This window comes from Echiichthys vipera, assembly GCF_963691815.1.
Source record: "Echiichthys vipera genome assembly, chromosome: 12".
Classification (NCBI taxonomy): Eukaryota; Metazoa; Chordata; class Actinopteri; order Perciformes; family Trachinidae; genus Echiichthys; species Echiichthys vipera.
In genome coordinates, this window is record NC_139837.1 from 10,539,029 (window position 1) to 10,563,347 (window position 24,319).

Here is a 24,319-nt window from a genome sequence, read left to right on the forward strand (position 1 = left end):
ACTCACACCAAAAATAGGCTACACCATAGCCCGACGAGTATCAAGTATCCAAGTTTAAAATGAGGTGACGGTGCTAAATATTCTCAAATCTCCAGAGAGCTACATCAAACCCATGAGAAGTGCATATCTTAGTGACACACATTGGACAACCTCTCAGCAGACCAAAAGCAGCACAAGGTTGAAAGAAACGGTTTTTAAAAGTACACATCCATCTCAGTCTTTGACTTTTCTATATGCAGAAAAAAGCAAAGTCAGAGACAGGTAAACTGGTTGACAGAAGCATTTTTGAAGCATCACAACAGCGTCCTCTCTGAAATCAGGAGGATCAGGGCACGAAATTACGCTCTAATTAATATACAAATCCAACTCAGGCTGTTTCTCCTCACTCCTCTTTTTATTGCTTTCTCTCTCTATCTCTCCCTCTCTCCCAGGCGGTCTCTCTTCTTTAAGCAGCTTAAATCAGATTACAGCTGTCCACGTTGTGACAAAGACCCTCATGCATCACTCCATCAATAACTGACAGTCAATCCTCAGGTTCCTTCCTTGCAGGTGGTCAGACCTGTCAATCCTTCCTCATCAGGGCAGTAGCTCTACTGTCCAGATGTAGATCTTGCAGTCTGTAGCAACAGCACAGTGTGCCAAACCTTTCATCCTAAAACTCCTCACCACAGCCAGCGTACAGTGCAGAGGGATCTACAAACTCTGGATAGGGGATGTATGTGTCTAGGCTAAGGAAAGAGGGTGGAGACTGGGAGATGAATTCACATGGAGAGGAGGAGGCAGGGCTCTGTGTGTGGAGAGCAGCATTCGAGTGTGTATGCACAATTCAATTTGAGATTGCATGACCCTGGGAGAGCTACCTGTTGCTTTGTGATGAATCACATGTATAGTATGACCGTGTGGTGTGTGTGCATGTGCACCAATGTTCTGATGTTAGATAACTGCTTATAAAACCACATTGTAAATTTGCTTTGTAATACCAGTTAGTGCCATGCATCCACCACCACCATAACCATCTTTTTCTTTTGACTTCTAAAACCAAAATGTTGTAAGACAATCATCTGTTTTCATACTTATTGTCACTTAAAACCCCACCCTCCATCTCCTTCCACCACCTTGCTGTTCACCGCCTCCGCCTGCTACAACACATCTCAGAAAGACATATTAGCCATTTGAGCAGTGTTTAGCCCAAGGCCGCTCCTGCACTACTCAGAGTCTGACTAACCAGCTGGATGGAGCTTATTGTGGTCACATCGGATGTTACTGGCCTGCTGAATGCTGCTATTGTGTTCTGCTTCAACAATGTCAACACCAATACACTTCACTGGATTTGAATATTTTTGTGTATGTTTGTCTGTGGGTGATTTCTATACATACATGCCGTGCTTTCGGTGCGGAAAATAAATGACAGCTTCTCTGATGCGCAAAATACAGTAAAGGCAGCTGACAGCACTGCATTACCATAGCAACACCATTCATGTGAGATGCAAGCTCAACATGTTGAACCTTGCCAAATCTCATGGGCTCACTGCACCACCTAATGGCCTGCAACCATCATGACAGTGTATTCAAGGTGTGTGACAGACTGCCTTTGATAATAAGAAACATTAAAATGGTTCATGCAAGGCAAAACAGACTTTCATTAAAGGCTACAGTCTTGATTGCAAGTCATACGGTTGAGAGCAGCGGGCTAAAATTTCAGCAGCAATCTCATCCCGGTGCAGAAAAGCAGAAGAAAGCCCTGATTGCCGACCCAAGAGAAACGAAACAAAAAGCAAGAAGACTCAAAGAAATAATGTCCACAAAACCATAATCCCATGGAAAAAACAAATGCCTCTGCCTGTCAAGACTTTCTATACTTACCGACTGACTTCGAGGCATGTTGGAGGATTTCTGTCACAAGGAATAGTGGTTCAGTTGAGTAAGTGTTATGCAAAATAAACTAATGTTCCAACCATGTCTTTAGAATGAGCTCTACCACAGCTAAGAAATGCAATTCAATGAGCTGCTCTAAACACGCGACCTAGATTCAAATCTAGTTTTTAGACAACATGGCCTGGTTGTCAATACAGGGTAGGCTATTCTTGATTATTGGCCCATTACTAATATGGCTTCCCATTGAAGTAAAAACAACTGCTAGCCTTTTCTATCTTTGCAACACCAGAGCTGCCATTTTCACAGAAAAAATTACCATAGGAGACATTACACATTCATTTTTGTACCCATACAATCATTGGCTCTCGCAAGTGTCACTATAGATGTAACTTCATGCTTTCAAGGCTGTGCCATAATCCCTTTATTACACCAAAAGTCCCCTTTTAATTAAGCATGTTTTATAGCTGTATCATTGTTTTTCTATGTTGGTGAAAGTTGTAGTGGCTGTTGAAAAATTGCTTGCAAAATATATATTTCCACAAAGGCAAAACGAACATTTCATTGAAGTTGATCTAAGCATTTTCCAACTGAGCCAGAAACAGTTTTGCATTTGTTCGGCCACTGCCCCCTTTCTTCTGTGATTTGGAGAGAGGCAGAGAAGTTTGTTCAGGACAGGACAGGATATGATATAGCAATTGTGCCAAAGGATATCGTCACTAGATTTGTGTGTAGCAACATGACAAATGTCATACTTGCATTTGGTAAATTTCATATTTTCAAAGCGAAATTCTCTAAATCCTTCCCTTTGCATTCTCATTGTTGAATTAAACGTGTACATGGATTAATTGGCAGTAAAGGGGAACGCACATTGACATATTTTGATGAAAGGTTTTCTGTGGCCCCAGTTTCTAACTATTGTTGTCATTCTTTATGTATTTTTTTGTTATTTGCACACTGGTCTTTTTGTGTGTGTATGTATGTTTTCCTCATTGGCTGCCTGTTATTAATCTGAAATAAAGATTTCTTGCAAAAGGCAGAAAAAAAATCTAAGCATGTGCAAGACTCATTCCGAGAAACATATGATGCACCTGCACCGTGTTTTGATACAAAGCAACATAAATAAGACATTTTTATCATGATTATAGACACATTTCCCTCGTCTTCGTAAATATGTGCATCTTTCTGCTAGACTCCGAGTATAAGTTCTATAAAAGGTGATTCAACTCATTAACCGATAACGATAGTGATAGTGTTATCGTTACAAACTCAGCTCATCATCAACCATGTCGCATGTGCGCGGGAAACGAGCACCGTTAAAGTTACGAATGGCAGTAATTTAACGGGCAAACTGAATCTTAGCAACGATAAAACAAAACGTACACTCATTCTGGGGGTGGGTGTAAGTTTGGAAGTGGACAAACGCAAGGCTATGACAAAAGAGTTGGCTAAACGCTAGCATGTTAGCAACGCACCTTGGCTCTTCCAGCTTCTAGTTTCCTCTGCCGTTCATCGTCATCCATCTCTTGGGTCAAACAGAACCATTAAAAGTTTAGGACAACCGTCCTAATTCAACTTAAAAGCACACCAGACTTCACTTCTGGCATAAGTTAGCTAAAACTAAATCTTTGAGCTTCCTTCAGACACAACTGTCAACAGATAATATTCAATATGGCCGCCAAGTCGGTTCAACTCCGCCCTTATCGAGTTTCCCTGAATGAACGGACCAATCAAATCATTACATTCGACATCTTCAGCCAATGGGCTTCGCGTTAATACAACGTTCCTCATAACCCACCTCCTGTCGAGTACATTGTTCAAAAACTAGAGCGTAGTTGACCAATGAAATGGCTCTGTCAAGTCTTCAACCTTGGATTGACGGCTCCTGTAGCCAATCAGGATAGGCTAACACCAAACATATCCCGCCCACTTCTATGTTTTGAAAGTTAAAGATTTAATATGTAGAATCTTCATTAAAATGTATATTTGAACAAAAATAATAATACAGCCACTGGGGGGTTTTGAGGGGTACAGAATGAAAGTATGGCTTCTCCATAAAAAATATATTTAGTCTGAATAAATATTTAAAACATTTTTGGACGGGTTTGACAAATACTCTCTCTCACGTTCTGTTTACACTGTACCGGCCAATACTGATTACTGTAATGCTCCAACTCATTGGGATCTCGTGCAAGAGCATTCAGAGACTGCAGTACATTCAGGACATTGCTGCCAGGATCCTGATGAGGGTACGCAAACACAATCACATCACCCCCATCCTGAAATCTCTTCACTGGCTCCCTTTCCCCCCAGAATATCTCCACACGAGGGTCGCTGGTTTGAATCCCGACTGAGACACTTCTGTGTGGAGTTTACATGTTCTCCCTGTGTCTGCGTGGGTTCTCTCCAGGTTCTCCGGCTTCCTCCCGCAGTCCAAAAACATGCATGTGTAAGGTTAATTGTTGATTCTAAATTGCACGCAGGTGTGAGTGGTTGTCTGTCTCTGTTTGTCTCTATGTACTCTGCGATAGATGGGACAAGCGGTTGAAGATGGATGAATGGATGGATTATTAATAGCGTTATCTGTTGTTCGGTGCAGCTACTGTAGGCTGGCACTGGGTGAAATGGAGTTTGCTAATCCTGCAGCTGCTTATGTGACCGGAGACGGGCAAAAACCAGAGTCAGTATAGGCCAAGCATTCACTCGCTGGACAGGGATAAAGGAGTTTAACAGCATTAAAACGCACGCTGAAACTGCTACGTTTCCCCTTGATGGTAAGCTAACTTTCATGTTTACTTAGCTGTAATGGTAACTATCAGCCAAACTGCTCTGCAATACTTGTTTATATGGTGCGATTTGCCGGAGGAGCTGGGTTCAAACCGACTCAAACAGACTCTGGTCTCCTGTAGGCTGCTGGGGCGGGTCTGACCAACCTGGCAACCCGACTGATTTTAATTATATGTTGTTGTTGCGACTACGATCTTGAGACACTAGATGGTGGTGTTCTACTCATTCTCATTTAATGTATGGAGTAGTTAACTTGCGGATGGGTTTCTATGGAACAGCTTATGATGACTGAGGTGTGGTTACAATGAAGTTTGTCTACATATAAAACAATGTGACGAGGCCCCCCCCCCCCCTTCTCTTTCAAGGCATAGAAACCAAGCAGGCTAGTTATGCAGGTCATGGTCAAGTGCCAGTGATAAACAGGTGTGTCCCATGGCAACCGCTGTCTGGCTTTAGCCTTGACTCAAAAACACCAGGGGTACACCGAGTCTGTGTGACTCCAAATGCCAAGATTTCAGGTAAATGATACATTAAAAGCATAGCCTACATTTGCCTGTATTCTTACCAATTCTGTTCATTTCAGCGCACAGAAAATGTTACAACATCACTTTGTGTAATCTTTTAGCATGGTGGTTCTATGGTTGATCAGATGACAAGACTCAAACTCAAACTGCTGGAGACGGTAGGTGAGGTTACAAGTTGTAAGGTGGAAATATATTGCTTCAATTTAATTTAACCTTTACTATTTAGTATTCTGAAGGGAAATAAATCAGCATTTTGTTCTGATTTGAATATTTTACATCAACATCTTTAATATATATTGTTAACTTGTGTCTTTAGAGACTGGAAAACGAAAAGTGCATTATGGATGACAGAGCAGAATCAGCCCAGTCTACAGGTAAGATAACAAGAACTATTTTGTGATGAAGAGTTTTCAATTGTGGAAGCTATCAGCTGCCTTTACAGAAACACTTTTCCCATTTTAGACATTTAGCTGATACTAAGAATGATTTCACAAGACTGGAAATAAACAAATAAATAAAGATAACATACTTAAATAATAAACATACAACAAATAATAATAATAACCTGGCTGTAAAAGTTGTATTTATTTCAATATAAAATACTAGAGCAAGTTTCTGAGAAGTTGATTTTGTCTGTTCAGGGAGTTATTATGATGGACAGTTACATCAACTGCACCGTGCACTCTACCTACTGCGAATACTCAGGGTTTGTACTAAATCTATCTTTGTTTTGTATGTATTAACATATTAATATCATGTCTTGTGTACCCACATTTGGACATTAAGACAGAATACATTCCACACCGAGTTTTATTTCACCTGTCCATGTGAAAAGTGTATAATTTTTGTCTTTTGTCCGGCTGTGTTTGGTATCTTTTGTGTAGGACCAGCACATGTTAGAGGAACTTAACACGCCTCACAACCGGGGAGGGTCTCAAAGACACTACAAGTCCCATCCACTCCACCAGCCAACCCCTGCTCTGTCCTTTCTGCCCCATCCCCCACCTGTCCCGCTTCAGCCTCCACACATCATCCAACAGACTGTGCGACACTTGGCATTTATCTCAAAAACACCCAGATCTCTTACTCTTTTTCAATGTGGTCTGTTAAGTGTATTTAATCCCCTTTCCCCTCCTTCCTCGCTTGTACTCTTCTATTTTTTTGTGCATATATTTCCTTTTTACATGCTAGATATTTATAACGACACTGTTATCCGGACTGGCTTGCAATGAGTTCAAGTAGTGTAATAATAGTGAAAATGAAATAGTGAAAAGATGCAATTGATTCCCAATGCCTTTCTCTCTCTCTCTGTCTCTCTCTGTAGCTCCCCAAGCAGCCTGCCACCATCACACAACAGCAGCCTCTAATTACTCCACCTCAGCCCGACCCTGCACCACGCTCAGACACCATCAAGGAGGGTATGCAACAGCAAATAAAGAACTTATTTTGTTTCAGTCTCCCTGAACATATGTTTGTATATTTATGTGTTTTGTGTGCTAGGCGTGGTGGAATTGATGCTAATGCAAAATGCCCAGATGCACCAGATCATAATGCACAATATGATGCTGAAAGCCATGCCTCCTCTGTGGCCACCTGGTCACTGTACGCCTCGGGCTACATATCTTGGGCAGGTACACACAAACACAACTCTTTGACAAGACAGAGACAAAGTAATAAGTCTAAATTCTGACCCTTTACAAAACTCTTTTTTCTGTCTCTTTTCCAGGACAGTTACCAGGGAAACCCCATCTTCACAAGGCCAGATGTTTCACCAAGAGGAAGTGGTGTCCATCATCATCACCATCATCATCATCACTATGGTCCTACCACTGCAGCACCACAGCTGCCTCACATCAGCCACCCTACTTGCCCACAGACTGTGTCATATGTCCCAGCGGAGCATGCAGCTGGACATCTCCCCTCCATACACCATGTAACAGCCCCTTTCACACTCCCACCACTGAATGCGTAATGCTCACTAACAGCACACATGTACTCTGTGTTTTACTCACAAACACATTTGTGTGTAGGGGTGTGTGTGTGTTTGTGTTTGTGAGTGTGTTTACACTTGACAGGACTGAAAGTGAAACCATGAGTAAATAAGAGGAAACCTAAAAGCAAGTACATACTTCAGACAAGAGCCCATATTGCACGTCCACAATTGGAATTAGGTGTAATGGAAAAGTTGTTTATTCTTGAAAAAGTCCAAAATGTATCATGTTTGAATGATAGAGAAACAAAAAGACAGGGGGCACTACTTTAACTAAGTTTTCATATGTTTGCAAGTCGTCAACTTTGAAGTCCCTGTGAAACACCTGACACACCACTTGAGGTAAGCTAACCATAGCTAACGTTGGCTTCAAGCGAACCCCTACATGGTAGACTCCTTTTGCAATAACTGAATAACATCATAATGTTTGTTTTCTCGCTGTTTAGGTTATATTTGTGGGTTATTCAGCCAATATACATATTCATTTCCTTGTGCAACGCCCTGCATTCAAGACACGTGACATAACCTAACATGACCAAAACACTTTAAGGTAGTTTAAGATTAATGTAACGCTATTCTAACATGATTAAATGAACAGTTTCTAAAATCAAGTAACGTCAGAGAAGTTAACACATGTAACGTTATGACGTAAAAGTTGACGGTTCCTTCATAAGCGCAGTTGGAGATGGGACGAAAGAAAAAAAAGATTAAATGTCAGGAAAACATATAAAATGAGGATTAATTCATCGGAGTTTCTTAGTTGGGACGAAAGAAAAAGCTACCGCCCGAACAGGGACTTGAACCCTGGACCCTCAGATTAAAAGTCTGATGCTCTACCGACTGAGCTATCCGGGCTCTGACAGCATGGTAAACCAAATCAAACAAGAACACAACGCAGGGCTGAATTAGACTAATGGTAAACGTTGCAGTCAAGATATCCGCTATGACTAAACATAAACGTAAAATGTTGCGTTAACCATAACGGTTTAAACGCCTTCTAATTACTACAGTGCATATAATCAGTCAGTGACTTACCGTGACATATCGCGATAGTTGCTTTGACAGTTAGTACACAAACCCTTGCATTTTGGCCTTCCCTTTAATGGATGAATTTACAGCTGTACAAAATTGTATTTTACAGGATCTACAAAACAGACACAGTTACTTCCAATCCAACATTACCGCACTGTGGCACTGCATCCTTGACCATAATATCAGTCTAGGTTATGTTATCAGTGCTTATTCATCCCCATACACGTGCACAACAGGAAACCAAACCTTTATTTACAATGGTCAATCAACATGGCACATCCTTTTGATAAATAAAATAATTAAAAAAATGTATACACAAAAACATACACATAGAAACAGTCGAAGTTAAGTGACACCCTCTGCATTAACAGATTATTAAAGTGCATAATTCTTCTTTTTTTTAAAGAATTGCGGCCAGGAGAACAGGGGAAAGTCATGCTGTGATATGGTCATGGGACAGTGTTTTTGCTGTGGGGTGACACAGCTTTTCAGAAGAATGTGTGGATGATCGTCATGCACTTGTGCTTGAGGGTTTTTGATTGGCACAGAAGTCAATATTACATGCTCGCAACAGCCTTGTCTGTTGCTGCACCTTTTCGCAAGTATGTTGAAAAATATAGTGGCCTTATAACTGTGTAAATTTGATTAATGAAATATTATGATCACTGGGAAATTACCTGATAACATTTATTTACACATTCCTTGTGTATGTGCAGAATATCGAACTACACGGTATAATTATCTTTTAAACAAGCGTCTATCTGTGCAAAGTTTCTGAACATTTTAGAAAGTTGAACATCGAAACACGAAATGTGTTATGCAATAAATGCCGAAAGAAACAAAATCCATAAGGACTAAAATGTTATTAAAAATGCTGGGTGACTTTGATACTATTTGAGGCCTTCATATGTTTTGCAAAGACGCAGAATGCAAGCTGAAATACAGAGCACAGGGCATGATACACAGGCTCCTGCTACCAGTACAATAACAGATACGCACAATAAAAGTCATTGTTTTCCAGCATGAGACACCATACATTCTGCAATTTTCACCGTTCAAGCCATCTGATTTGTTACATAGGGAAACAATACAGATGGCACAATTAGGATGATAGTGATGATAGTTTGGGCAAATTGTAATTGTTTTTTCTACAGTGGCATAGTGCAAAGGATGTCTCTAATAGCACTGAAGTGTTCACAATGTTAGTTTACATCCTAGCAACACATGCACTTTAATTATGTAATCTTCATTATAAAAGCGTAATCTGATGGTATCAATGGCTATTAGAAATAACTTGATCCTGTAGGTCCTCTTCTGATACACAAAGTCAGATATTTACCCTGTTTAGGCATGTAGTAAGTCATATTTGAATTGTTGACGGTGGCATCGGTTGTGACTTGTTTAGATGATTTCCCTAGATAAGTGTTTGTAGGCATCATGATACGTCCATCTTCATCCGTCAGATCAGATGGTCAATCCTGGAGAAAAGGTTGGGTCATGGAAGAGAATATTTTTTCCGGATATCTACGGAGGGTGGGACGCTGATACTTAGTCACTTGGCTTGGTTATGTAATCTAAAGTAAGAGGAAGAGGACAAAATGTTAATTTACTGGCAGTGCACGCAGGCAAAGCATCGTTGCCACACACAAACAGCATTCACCTTGTGTATGTGGGGTGGCATATCATCCTCCGAGCTCTCCTCTGGTAGTGTCTCATGGTGCCGCGGCGCTGCCTGACCCTCCTCTGCCCACCCTCCCATGGGCACACCACGGGCCGACCTCACTACTTTCCCCCCTGCACTAAAGGAGTCTGGAAAACATAAAGAAAGCAGAGTTGAAAAGTGCCACTGATCTGTATACCACAATGTACAGCTACTGTGCTGTTTACGGTCCTCAATTGATTTAAACAAATGATGGAATAGTCTGAAAGCCCTATAGTTATTAAACTAAATCAGTGTGAGATAGAGAGGTAGACTTTAGTTAGTATTCAGATTGGAAATCTGTGCTCACCTTCACACAAGGGATGAGAATGTTTTCATGTTCTGTACAAACTACATCACCTTGAAATACAGTTTCTGTTCTGAGATGAGCTCATGTCTCATTCTTAAATTTAGTAAAGTGATAATATTTAACAAAAAAAAAATTGAGGGATAAGAGATAGTAAAAAAAGATAGGTACCATTATGTGGTCCACTATAGTGCCGCTGGCTGCTGCTGTGTGATGAGGCCCCCTCCTGGCTTAGGGTGGTACTGTTGATGGCTGAGGATGAAGTGGGAATGGCACTGGGACTGGGAACTGTAGTGGGGAATGTGTGTGAGCGAGGGAAATGTCTGGAGTGAGGGTGGGGTTCGCTCCTCACTTCATCGGGGACGCTATCGCTGCTCTCGTCGCTCTCCTGCCTGTGCCATGTGTGACGGGATAGCTCGCCACGTGACTGCTGCTTGTGTAGCTACAAGGAAAAAATACATAGAAAGAAGAATGGGTAAGGACCCAAGATGGAGAAGATCTGAGAGATATTCAGGGTAGACACTTCGCTTCATTTGGTTGATGCATCCGACAGATGTCTTGTACTCTCTTCCCACACATGCTCACAACCAATTACCTCATGCATGTAAAGTGCATGGATGCTCATCTCAGTGGAGGCATACTCTGAGAGGACCAAACTGGTCAGTTGACCCTCCCATGCACTACTGCCTGAGCTCACAGTCCGGGCATCAGTCCTACAGGAAGATAATGCAAAAATGTGGAGAAAATGAGGACACAAAGAGCAGGGGATTGGGATGAGAAGATGAGGAAAAGAAAGGAGAATACTTAATATACATATGGGTTTATCTATCACAGCGCTCTTTAAGATTTTCACTTTGAACTGGGAGTTTTCCTCTAGCTGCTTAGTAAATATTAAGTGTTGTGCAGAAAGATTTAGCCATAAAAGAGAGTTGGAGGACAATTAAGATGGAGAATGTTCCTACCCAGAGCCTGCCATTGCTTTGCTCATGGTTGAAGTGTTGCCAGACGCCCTGTGAGCAGCACTCAAGCTGCCTCTCAGGTGAAGACTGCTGCTGATTGGAGAAAGGGAGCGTAAGGCAGATGCCCCATCGCTTAAACCAGCGGCAGCATGATTTGTCAAAGAGCTGTCTCTGCCGAAATGAACGGAGCTCAGTGCAGATGGACCCAAGATATTTGCAATGAGGCTCCTTGGCTGAGAAAAAGAAAAAAAGCAAAGAGACGAGAGGAAATCAGTTTTTACCTCTGACTGTGATTACATTTAACTTATGACCACTGTGATACTTGAGTATGAATGTTGGTTTGCCACCGTACCTCAGACTCAGACAGTGAAAGGGGATGTGTGTCCGAAGAAGCCCCCATGGCCTCTCTGTGAACTCGCTCTTTCAGCTGGCTGATAAAATGTGTGGTCTCCTGAGGAGGTTGCCACTGGGGGTTGGTGATGGCAAAGTGCATAAGCGACAACTCTGTCTTCCCATCCTCTGCCTGTTGGTAAATAGACGCCTCTGTCTTCCCCGCTGACATCCACTACAGAGGGAGGAGATATACACACACACACACTCTCTTACTCATATTTCAATCTAACGCATGTCACACAGTCTATAGATAAGTCATTTAGATATTTTCTGTGTGGCTGCACTGAATGAAGCAGTCCCTCACCGCAGGGTGTCCATGCTGCCTGATGTCCATCTGGGCAAAGGAGCAAGTGTCTCCTACCCCGACCACCTCCACAGTGAAGTTCCTGAAAAAATCAATAATCTCCAGAGACTTCCTCCTCAGACAGAAGATCAGGATAATGGGAGTCACCACTGGACTTATCAGCTCCTCTAGAATAAACACCTGGAAGAAAACAGCGTAGAAAGGTTGACTCTGTACACTCAGGTAGCAGAGCAGGGTTCAGCAAACACATCGAATGTATGCTGAACCTCTGATTCATAAGTGTTATTTAAAAACTCTTTCAACTAAGACTAAAGAATTCAAAATGCACAGATGTAGCCTGGGAACCAGATGAATCTGCCGAGCTAAGTTTTCAAAAGTCATGAGTCAGTTTCACCACTAGCCTGGTCCTGAAACTGGAATATATATAAATGGAATACAGCCATCATCTATGTTAATTAATTACATCTTCGATATTCATGTTATGACATGTTATAATGTCAACCCTACACAGTTTGACAAGTTTTATGCCTTGGAAGTATTCTGAATCTTGATATTTATACCCAGTTTAGTATTCATACTCACTGCTTTGTACTGGAAAAGCTGGGAGAACTGGTCACGAGTCTCATATCTATGTGCATTGCCCTGCCAGTGGTCAGGCATGTAGTGGATATGAGCCAGGATAACCCTCAACAGCTGCTCAGGACAAAACACCATGTGCTTATCTGGGATAAATGATCTGAAGAGACAGAGAGAGAGGTGGTGGTAAAGAACTTTAATTCTAAATCTGACCAGGTTCAAAATCAAAGACCTAACTCAACTTAAAGATTTAACTACATTAGATCATATAGTTCTGAATCTACCTGTTTAATGTCTTGGTTGACAGTACCAGATAGAAATATAAAGATAGAACTGGATTTTTCCACACAGATCAAGTCATGGGAATGTTCCGAAATATATTATTATTTCAATTCAGAGTTATTAATAGACTTCAAATAGTCTAGAAATACTTAAGGAAGGAAACCCTCTTTGACTCATCAGTTACAGCAGAATAAGCTGCCGAAGAGCATTAAAGAGATTACAACTCTGAGGAGCTTTAAAAAGGGCAATAAAGACAGGGCTCCTTCTTAACAGCTTTAACAAGCCATGTAGTGGAAGATTTGTGTCCTATATTATTATTTGATGTTCAACATTTCATATCAGTTTTATGTTGACAAATGAAATGATTTCTGAGCAATTAATAAAGATCTAGTGATGTATGTTAATTCTTTTAGTTGTAATGATTAACTGCTGCGGGCTGTTGAACCCCAGTGGAAATAAGTTCCTTACAACTAACCATTAAATGATTGATCTGTGTGTTTCTTAAATGCTATGGTTAAATAAAACCCTTGTATAAATTCTACTATTATATAGAATCTAGATCGATCATAAACGATTAGCTGGGTGACATTAATCCCCTACCTGCAGACTGTGATACACACTCCAAGCAGAGTGATTGATGAGAGAACATGTTCCACTGCAAGAACATCCTCATCATAGATAGTCAGGGCGATGAGGACGGCCAGAAGAGATCCGGCAAAAAAAGCTACATTTTTGGCAACCACCGTCAGCAGTGGTGAGAGGAAACAGTTCATATACTTGGATGCAGCCTGAATAAAACGAGAACAAAGGAAGGGCAAAATGAGGAAACTGACTTTATTATTAACTCAACAGGCAGTGGATGAGAGGCACCAGTATAAGCATTACGTGCATGATGTAGTAATACAGAACCATGTTAACGTTAAGTGATGTTCTGCTCTGCCACTGAGAGACATGTTTCAAGCAGTTATTTTAAGAAACACAACAAGTCAGTGTTAAAATTTAGCAGAGTTATAGCACAATGTTAAAGACAACAAGCAACTTAAGAGCATCAAATGTTGACATAAGGTAAGCTAGTACACTGACCTTGTAGCCTTTGCTGAGGCGTGACATGAGCTCATGGTCCAACTCATTGAAGTGTCGCAGATAACATCGACCGTACAGGGACCAGCATCTCGCTCCCAGAGAACCAGGCTCTCGCTTGATCACCTAGGCGCACAGGCACAACAAACTATTGTTTAGAACAGCAAATGGCAAAGGAAAATCGTATTAAGTGTGTATGTGCATGTGAACCACTTACCTCTGTATAACTAAAGAAGGCGTAGAGAATCTGCCACACCAAAATTACCGGACACAGCAGCAGATTGGCAATCCCGATCCACAGGATACGGGATGCTAGCTTATCTGCCAGCTCCAGCCTGTTACCTCCTCTCTTGTACTCTGGTTTCAGGCTCCACTCATTCTCAAACAGGGAACCTACAGAACAACCAAAAACAAAACAAAACAAAACCAAGAGAGGTAATAAGAAGACTCCTTTGTCATTATAAACGTTGATAGATAGGGAAATGTATGAATGCATGCATGCAAATGGTTCGTTGCACCTGAATATGACACCATAGAAATGTAGACTTTACATATATAACGAATCAACCACGGACGCACCTGGCCCCCAAAAGAAGATGAGTTCAAAGTTGTATTTGAGACCCCGGGTGTAGAACACAGACTCCCCGAGTGCAGGTAGTCGAAATCGCACAGGAAGGAGTGATTTATTCACCATGGCAACCTTGAGAAGTACAGGAAGAAAGGTTTTGGTTTGAGGTCACACCATTTCATTATGCTTGAAAGTAGCTGTGTCAGGCACAAGTAGTTCAGCAACCCAACAGCACTATTAACATTGGCCACACCATGTAGTTTTTAAAGCGGAGGATGCGGTGGTAAATGTCAAGCTCTGTCAGCTCTTTTTTATGGATGCAGATCTGGTGCTCCTTCTGAATCTCCACTATCCTGGCCTGAACTTCCTGCCATGTTGCATAGGGGAGTTCTGACTGAAAAGAAAAAGTGAAAGTTAGTTGGTGACTAACTTCACATACGTGCAATTAGTAGAAATCTTACTAAATGTTTATATATTGCCAACAAAACAAATGTTCAATACATCTCTAAAACAATATTTCCTGTGATAATGTTGTCTGTCTCACCATGGTCATCTTGAGTGCGTTGATGTAGAAGGATCGGATCTCCCAGTAGCAGCAGACGTTGTAGATAAATTTGATAAGGCGGTGTAGCCAAAACACCCCAGAGATTATCAGCACAAAGATCACAAATGCATTGTCTCGGATTCTGCGGGAGAAAATATTCCCTTCTGTAATTCAAAGATGTATGAATTCAACAGCATTAAGGTCTCCATACATGTCTAATTGCTTTGGCACAGTTAATATTTCCACATAGAAAAAAACAAACACACCAGAGCTTACCTAAATAAATTAACTCATCATGACACATTTCAGCTTTATTCATGAGAACTTTGTTTCACTGCTATTACTATGGAATAAAATTTAACATGAAAAAGGGCACGGACATTGAGGAAGTTGTTCGGGTTTCATTGTCACGTTATTTTCCTGAGATTTTAACAAATAAGGAATAAACAGTCAAATAGCAGTTTAAGTGTTGATCGTTCAGTATCGCCCAAACACCCTTCTGAACAGTCATCACATCTATTCTCAGCCAAACACTCACAAAGAAGGTACAATTGCAAAGTAGTTGCACAAAAGTATCATAAATAAAAACAGTGGGAGCGCCCAGTGGCTCAGTGGTTAGAGTCCTCGCCACATGCTTTGCTGCATGTCACCCCCCTCTCACTCCCCTGTTTCCTGTCTATCTACAGCTATGCTATATTAAGACAATAAAGACAAAAGAGTCCCAAAAAAATAATATTTAAAATGAATAAATACAGTGTCACACTCACCGGGCACTGCACACATCCACTGGGAGAAAGGCATCAGGCAAGGTGACCTTAGATGAATCAGTGTGATTTACAAACTTGTTGGCAAAGAGTATGTCGTAGTCCACACAGTTAGCTAGGAACACTGTGAAGCCAACCACAAACAGCAACTGACTGCATGGAGAAAGAGAGGAAAAGGAGAAAACATACTTCATCAAGCTCCACTGTAAACAAACCTCTTACAGATGGACAAATCCATCCCTCAAAAACACAATTTCTGTCAGATAGGATACGTACACCAGCTCAAAGATCTCTCCCAGCAGCATACAGGTGAATCCATTCTTCTGGTGTAGATTATAGACGTAATGGACGTTAAGGAATATTGTAAATGTATCTGTAAATGTTAAAAATCCTATTTGTGTTAAAACTTTTACAATGCAAAATCAAAGAAGGAAAATTCACGTGTCAGGAAAACAAAACAGTAGGAATGCGTGCCAAAACCAGGTAAAAGGATATTCTCTGGAAAAACAGGTCCAGGTTTTCTATATGATGCCATTGGGCTGCAAAAAATGTTTTATAAATTAGTAATGGTGTTGTTATTAGGCATCACTATGAGTGTGTACAGAGAAGGGTGTGTTTCTGCGTGTGATACATTCATGATTTGATTGTGATTTGTGTATGCATGTCATACATTTGGCTCCTTCAGGCACATGCATCAACATGTTTGCCTCTCCGGGTGGAGAGTCGCTGTAGGACGCCTCCAGGCGCTGGTACTCTGTGTCAAAGTGCGCCATAGTGACAGCAGCTTCAGTCTCACCAAGTAGCTGAGCCCACTGCTACAGACTGGAGCACAGAGAATGGCAGGGAGAGATGAGGGGGAGGCAAAAGGGTTAAAGATACACAGACAAGGTTAACACATCATATACTGATTAATAATAAACTCATTTTGAAACTTACAAACCCTGCATGATAGAAAATTTAATGCAGCCTCCACTGAGGTCTTACCATCAACATTATCCTTGATTTAGGATTGATTTATCCATAAGGGAACATTTCTTGTAGGAGAGGAGGTCAGTGGTCAGGATCAGTGACAGAGCAGCAATTCTGAAGCTGGATTCTTGCTGACAAATGGTTTTACAACCTGGTTAAAGGTTCTTTAAACTTCAACCCTGGACAACTGAACTAACTTTACACATGACTTAAGTTTGAGAGAGTAGACACAGAAAATGTGCCCCCAAAACTATACAATTGGGTTTGTGACTGATGGACTCTGAAATATCTGAAGTATCTATAAAACGTGTGGTATAGCACCTTTATGTTGCATCCGCCCTCGTCAGTTAGCCTGAAACTAACTAAGTGAAACTAAAACCAACCAAATAGGTCTTTGACAAGGGTCTCTCTGTCTCAAGATTTAGTTATAATTGTGATAGACTCATTTAAAAGCCCCCATGTAGATAATAATACCCCCAGGACATCCCAAACACACTCCATAGATTGAGATTGTATTGACCCAAGACTATGATTTCATGGTTTGGGGTATAAACAACATAAAACAATGAGGGCAAAACAGCAACAGCAGATAAAAAAGAAAATGACTTCAAAAGGAGTCTAAATCATCAGCAGGAATGCATCTTATTCTGGCTTACCCAAATATAAGTAATCACTGTCCTTAAAACCACAGTTCACCACATATCAGGAACTCTCCTTTAGATATGAAGTGGGAACATTTACTCCAGATACTTGAAAAAGAAATGGTGAAATGCACCTAATGATGCATTTACTGGTGACCCACACATGTTGTTTAAATGAAAGCTATGGCGTAGCTTATGTCAGCTACAGACATGAGCTTACCTCCATTGCAGTACAGTGCGTCCAACCCAGCTCTGGTGTTTATTCAACATCCCCAGCTGTAAAAAAAAAAGGAAGAGACATAAAACGCTTTATGCCATATTTATATTCGGAAGCACCATACAGCACAGGGCTAACCCACACAACATGACAGAAATGACTGACTGCTGAGTGGCTGTTTGAAAGTGGTTGTTGTCGGCGGAATACCAAAGTATGAACACAGCAGAATAGATTCAGGTGTTGTTGTTGTCGTGGTTTGACAGCCCAGGCCTGCCTCCCTCAGAAAAAACATGTCGCCGCATGGAGTCCTTACCGTTGGGCTCTCCCGCCTCCTCTGTGCCGGGTTAAAACAGTTCTCTAACCCCTGTAGGGTTATTGTTTAATATCAGTTTTGTTTTCCTTTCTTTTTGACCACCTCCCGAAGGGAAACATGAGCCAGTTTCGTTTTCTAAACAGCTAGCAGTGTGGAGTCTGTCACAGCAGAGGGACGGGGGCATTATCCAATCAGAAAGAGAGTTTTCCAACGGGTAAGAAAAGCAGCCAATCAGGTGCGGCCAGTTTCCCAACGGGTAAGAAAAGCAGCCAATCAGGGGCGGCCAGAGGCGAGTTGAACACGCCCCGTTAGAGCCGCCTTTACTGTGGTGTTTACTACCACCGCCTGGTCGTTTTTAGTAGCACCACAATGCGGTCAGAGCTGCTGTCATACTGCAAGTGTACTCTGTGAGAGGGTGCTATTTATTCATTCATTCATGTCGTTTAAAATTATTCATTAATGTTACTCTGTTAAATACTTCTTTATCAAATTCAAATATGTTGATCTAGATCTGAAGTGTGCCTTTTGTGACATACTGAGTCTGTTATTCATCTGTTTTGGAAATGTGCATATACCCGTAACCTGTGGAAAGATATTTCTAAAAATCATTTTAGATCATATCTGCTGTGATTTTGAGCTCCTCATGCAATGCATTGCATTTTTGGCTTTGTAATGAGTGACGCTCCAGCTGAAAAGAATATTTTTTTTAATGAATCTCATTTTAATTCTTGCAAAGTTTTACATCCACAAGTGTAAATTTGCCAAAGTAAAACCCTTTTTGTGTTTTCATGGAAAAACTGGAGATGTGTTTCAAGTCAATATCCTCTGCTATCAAGAAGAAAGCTATCAAAACTATAAATCTGTGCTCCCACTTTAATATCTTTAATTCAATTTAATTTTCATTGCTCATGTCCTCTGGTGTATCTTACTTTTTCCTCCTTTTTTAAAATGTATCATTGTGAGATCATCTGAGATCATCATCAAAAAGTGTAATTCTGCTAAGTATGTACATATTTGATAAAAATATAATGAAGCATTATGCTTTTAGACCCTAAAAGGATCTGACGTTGGTGATTAGAATGTATTTTGCTGGAGACGCCTCAAAGATAAAGCTTATTTCCCAAATTAAAGCAATCATTCAGGAATGCATAGGTCTGCTAGTTTACATTCATTTATAGACTATATAGGTATATATATATATATATATATATTTATATACACACACACAGTATTGTTTTTATCAAATGTAGCTGAGAGTAAACCAAGGTAAAATAATAATTTCTTTAACAAATATTCAGATTCTGACTCAGACTGAAAAAGCAGGACAGATATATAGACTGAAAAAATGTATCTCCCCAGTGCTAAATTATGCTAAATTAATAATAACAGACTCCTAAAGCTATTTGCCTGTGCTTCGTATTTCAATGAGCATACAGTAAATGGGGTACAGGCGCTGACTCCACAGCATCAAGATGATACTTTGCAAAGCCAAGCTCACCTTCTGTCGCTCTCTGCTGTGATGAATATTCATATATGAATTTGAAGTGACAGCTGGGCTTTTGTTCACTGTCACTCTGTTACACTGTTAACACCAATCACTGTGTGTGTGTGTGTGCCCGTGTGTGTGCCCGTGTGTGTGCCTGTGTGTGTGTGTGTGTGTGTGTGTGTGTGTGTGTGTGTGTGTGTGCAGAGATTTTTTTTTTTTAAAAGGGCAGGGTGTCTTGAGTTGGGGGAGTCTGTAATCCAGTTATTATAGTGATCTGGGCAATTTAATCTGTCCTGATTAGGATTAGGCTTCATACAGTTTAATCTGGTAGTTAAAGTCTGTCACAACAAAGCTCACTAGCTGATAAACACCAAACAGAAACTGTGATATAAAAGTACTATAATAATTTAAAGTTTCTCACCATAAACCTATTGTTAGACCGTGTTTGAACTGCTTCAATTCATTGTATTGCACTTAATTTATTAACATTCGTACATAAAACTTGCAGATGTTACAGATGATCTAAAGAGGTTAGGATGACTTTTCTGATCTGACTCAGTTAAACATTTTCACCCTTCTCCCCCAAATCACAATAGATGAAATACAAACTAAATGTACCGAGCATTGACAGAACTCAAATGAAGCTAAAGCCAGAGTTAGGCTAGAGCTCATTTCTTATTTTCTCCACTCAGTTATTGTTATTATTTTTTACTTTTACTTAATTTATACACACTGATCCTGTGTTGTATACGAATCATACACTATTGTGTCTGTATGATTATGTGTGCGTCTGTGTAAGCATGATAGTGCTCTGCTGCAGGCTATAGCGGGCTGATTAAATTACCCCACTGTCTGTCGGGCATTAGGGGGTTGCATTGACAGCTAATTTGGTCCAAAGACGTGCGGTCATGCTGCCATGGGTGGTGCTATAGCAGGGGTGGAGGGCGGGGTGTGGCAGGTGGGGGTGCTGGCTGAGAAGGGGGGAGGGAAAAGGGAATCATGATGAAGTCATCTCTCTAGAGCGACCTAATTAGATCAAGCTCCTTCCTGTACACGCACCCATGTGAACCCAACACAGCAGGTATGAAATCCATACACACACATGCACACACAGTTTACATAAGGTGCAACGTTGGACTCCTGAAAGGAATATTTAATTGTTGCCTGTCTTCCTCTCCCTGTTGGTACCCCTGGGGCAGTTTTCTAACAACCCTAATTGCCCCACTTCCTGAAGGGCTTTATTGCTGTTATCATATCGAGGGAACCTTTAATATCACTTATATCACTTTATATCATCACTGCATCACTTTATTATGTTAGTTTAGTAACTTAGTTCAGTAGGAAATGCTGCTACACTTTTAACACTGTTATTACTTATCGGTCCTTATCACTTATTTAGTTTGTACTTATTTTATTTCAACATGCTGCTGCTAAACTGCACGGTGTGTATTGTTGTATACTGTATACACCTTCATTTAACCACAACGTCCGTTGCACTCTGTCACATTTAGTTATTGTTTGATTTATTTTATGTTAGCTTTATTTTGATTTGATTATGTTAGCTTATTGTTACTCTGATCCTTTCCCATTTGTATTGAAACTGTTGCACAATAATTTCCCTCGGGATAAATAAAGCTTCTTGAATCTTGAATCTTTTTCAAATATTGTGAATCACGATTAAGTTTCTGTTTAAATTATGTCAATTTATACAGCGTAGCCAGGATTTTAGGAGCTATGAGGTCATGAGTCCAAGTCTACCCGACCCATCATTCTTTTAATAATTCATTTTAGTTTTCATATATTATTTATTCAGTTAACTGTCTTATTGACTCTTAATTATATTTCCCAGCATGAGGGTCTAAATATTGTTTCAAAGCCAAACTGCCACAAAATGAATTCTGATTGAGAAATACTGAGACCTTTCCAGGGTTGGGTATTAAACCTCAATAGATTTTTGTTTACCTCTGATTGCTCCAGGAGTTTTGTTTTTTCTTATTGAATGAAAATGTTAAAATGTTGTAATTCAGTCCAGTGTGATTATCAGGTATGCTTAACAATTCCAAACATGAACCAACATCTACACATCCGGAAGAATGCCTTATGTTTATTGCAACACTCGTGGACAGAAAATAATACACACACACACACACACACACACACGCACACACACACACACAGACACACACACACACACGCACACACACACACACACACACACACACACACACACACACACACACACACACACACACACACACACACACATACACACACACACACACAGAGTTTGATATCAATTTCCTGTCTGTGTTAGATTTAAGTGGAGATGTTTGACGGTTAGATTGTTTTTGTGTGTATGTGGGTGAGTGTGTGCGTGAAGGAAATAGAGATAACTTGAACAGTAATCACACAGAGAAGTAATACAAAATTTTCATGAGATGAATACACCTGTGTGGAGGAGAGCAAGTCAAGCTTTCATTCATAAGTTGCTGATATGACACTGCTGGTCTAATATCTTTTCTAAAATAGTCCACAGCTGTCTCCAGATATTAATACTAATAGTAATAATGTACTTCACGGTCTGCTGATAGTAAAAACATGAACACCTACATTTTGTTCCGTATTAAAAGGCGCCTGGTCAGTAACTTTCTTCCAAAATGACCTTCTACTCCTCCTTTAATCTCAGAAATGTGATGTCATTTTGAATCCAGAGCCACAAACTGTGTGTTGCATGAGTCATACAGATCGGATGACATTATATATGCCACTCTCTGAGAGTGGGGGGTGCATCAGACATGAATGCATGAATCATTGTATCGTTCAGTATACTTGTCCTCAGGGAGTGAACTCTGACACCAGACTGCATGGATTGTCCCTCAAAAGCACCGCAGCGGCTCACCCTCTTTTTTCCAGTTTATTTCTTGTCCACTTTTGTAATATGAAGAGGCATCTAAAAAATGTGTTCATTATCTAATGGTGTTATTTATTATTCAGCAGAACATTCAGATTGCACCTTTGCGCAGCAGTTGTCTCTCCGAGTTCGCTGTGTCCCTTTGTCCATAGTCTCTACGTATTATCCCTAAAAAATTAATTCATGTTGGGCACCCAGACATCCAGATGTCCTTCAGTTGACATCTAGTGAGTGTCCTCATTAGACAGAATGGTTAAAGGTCAAGATCAGTAGTGTAATTAATAATCCATAAAGAGATATGGAAATATGGTGCACGATGTGAGGACAAATTACAACTGTCTGGAGGAACATATAATAGAAAAACGTAACAATATATAGAATAGCTCTCTTTAAAGGAATTGTTTGACCAAAGAAATACGATGAGCAGAACAGACATTTCCACTTAAATCAACATAGCAGGATGGTCAGAGCAGTGGTCATTTTTATGCAGAACTGTGACTATTGTAGTGGGCTGACTATCTATTTCTAAGGTCAGTGCAAAATGCTGAGCACCAATTGCTGAGAGATGGAGAATCAACTCTTGTCTCAATAGTAAATATGAAGCTACCATTTAGCTTAGCACAGTGACAGGCACAACGTGATTGTGCCTTGGACAAAGCAAAGCGTAGCGTTTTTCCCATTTCCAGTCTTAGCTAATGCTAAGCTAATCAGCTACTGGCGGTGGCTTCATTATTACTGCACAAACATGAAAAATTTTATCAATCTTCTCACCTAAGTCTTGGCAAGAAACCAAATAATTGTATTACCAAAATTGACGATCTATTTCTTTCAAGATGCCCTATTATGCTAGTTTTCTCGGTCATATTTTTGTTTTTCAAGAGTCACCCTTCACGTTTACAATCTTTCCAGTCCTCCATGTTATTACTCAATCAGTTTACAAGAGCAACTTAATTTGATCAAATGTGTCTTCAGTTCTCTGACAACCAACTGAGATATTGATATTTGAACTGCTGGAAAGCATAACGTGTTTGTGTTGATGTGTTGAGGAGTATGTGAGGGAATATTGTGGGATCTGGTGTGGACAAGTGTTTGCCCTCTGCCAGCAAAAGTTTAATCTTGAGTGATTTAAAGTAAATTAAATTAGAGGGACTAAGTAATCTAATCTGCTCGATACATCACATTTCCTTGAGTGTGTGTGTGAGTTTGTTTATGTGTGTCATTATGAACCACATAAACCATAATGTAGACTGGTGAAAACAAGGTTTTAATAAAGCTGCCACACTTGTTGTAATAACATCTTATGTCTTCTACTGCCAGAACAGTAACTGTTGATGTATTGCAGATTGTATTATAGATTATTACAAGACGGTGTTAATATATTTGATTATAAATGTTGTCTTTTGTTGAAAATGATGTTGTCTTATATTGTAATGTTATGTTGAATGTATGTACGTTTGGGTCCTGTCTTGTCTGTCATATCATATCGAATCATATCGTGTTTTATCGTATCGTACCACATTGTACCGCATCGCTTCGTACCAAACCGCACCGTCCCGTACCGTATCGTATTGTATCGCATCATTTTGTATCGTACTGTACCGTATCGTATCATGTCGTATCATATCATATTGTATCATATAGTAATGTATCATACCATATCGTATCATATCGTATTGTATCGTTTTAAACATAAAGGGGAGCATCTTTTAATGGCTTTTGATGAGGTCTATATAAATATGTGTATAAATATATGTATATTCAATTCAATTCAATTCAATTTTATTTATAATGTCAAATCGTAACAAAAGTTATCTCAGGGCACTTTACAGAGTAGGTAAAGACCACTCTCTATTACTTATTTATGATTTACATTGACCCAACAATTCCTCCGTAGAGTACTGATATACAGTATATACGTATATATATATATGAAATGATAATACATTTTAAAAATGTTTTTTATGAATTTCATTCCATTCCATTGCATTCAATTAGACCAAACAATGCATCTTTGTCTTTCTGTTAAAAAGCAAAAAGAGAGCTTGCTGACGACCAAATTTAGCCTCCAGGCTTGGTTTTGGATTGTCCCATTTACCAGTTA

At 40.1% G+C, this 24,319-nt stretch overlaps 2 protein-coding genes across 3 annotated transcripts in view; both read right to left on the minus strand.

Annotated features, from left to right (window-relative positions):
- pcnt (pericentrin) overlaps nucleotides 1-3,439 on the minus strand; it is a 34,832-nt gene extending 31,393 nt beyond the window's left edge. Inside the window, exons 1-2 of the mRNA XM_083924414.1 lie at nucleotides 3,348-3,439; nucleotides 1,864-1,893 (exon numbers count right to left, since the gene is read on the minus strand). Of these exons, the coding sequence (XP_083780540.1) occupies nucleotides 1,864-1,893; nucleotides 3,348-3,395 (78 nt within the window). The 5' untranslated portion in view covers nucleotides 3,396-3,439. The remainder of the gene's footprint in view (nucleotides 1-1,863; nucleotides 1,894-3,347) is intronic.
- A 4,828-nt stretch (nucleotides 3,440-8,267) lies between these two features.
- On the minus strand, nucleotides 8,268-17,953 carry atg9a (ATG9 autophagy related 9 homolog A). 2 transcript variants are annotated; one of them, XM_083924838.1, is made up of 21 exons: nucleotides 17,822-17,953; nucleotides 17,512-17,567; nucleotides 17,307-17,399; nucleotides 16,352-16,503; nucleotides 16,177-16,220; nucleotides 15,958-16,022; nucleotides 15,685-15,834; nucleotides 14,918-15,059; nucleotides 14,627-14,767; nucleotides 14,385-14,505; nucleotides 14,023-14,198; nucleotides 13,809-13,931; nucleotides 13,326-13,513; nucleotides 12,450-12,603; nucleotides 11,868-12,047; nucleotides 11,523-11,735; nucleotides 11,174-11,403; nucleotides 10,807-10,924; nucleotides 10,383-10,653; nucleotides 9,866-10,014; nucleotides 8,268-9,779 (listed from the first exon to the last, which is right to left on the minus strand). In XM_083924838.1, the coding sequence occupies exons 4-21, from the start codon at nucleotides 16,452-16,454 to the stop codon at nucleotides 9,771-9,773; spliced, it is 2,577 nt and encodes an 858-aa protein (XP_083780964.1). In that variant the 5' UTR covers nucleotides 16,455-16,503; nucleotides 17,307-17,399; nucleotides 17,512-17,567; nucleotides 17,822-17,953; the 3' UTR covers nucleotides 8,268-9,770. The 2 variants fall into 2 exon arrangements, with proteins under 2 accessions (XP_083780964.1, XP_083780963.1); XM_083924837.1 differs by lacking the exon at nucleotides 17,307-17,399.
- Between the last annotated feature and the right edge of the window lie 6,366 nt (nucleotides 17,954-24,319).

What these genes read in the sequence shown, in the direction of transcription:
- atg9a (XM_083924837.1), bottom strand. Translation starts at nt 16,454, where the DNA reads ATGGCGCACTTTGACACAGAGTACCAGCGCCTGGAGGCGTCCTACAGC. An exon ending in TGGACCTGTTTTTCCAGAGA is followed by an intron (nt 16,023 to 16,176) that starts ATATCCTTTTAC and finishes AACGTCCATTAC; the next exon opens with GTCTATAATCTACACCAGAA. An exon ending in GTGGATGTGTGCAGTGCCCG is followed by an intron (nt 15,060 to 15,684) that starts GTGAGTGTGACA and finishes TTTCTCCCGCAG; the next exon opens with AATCCGAGACAATGCATTTG.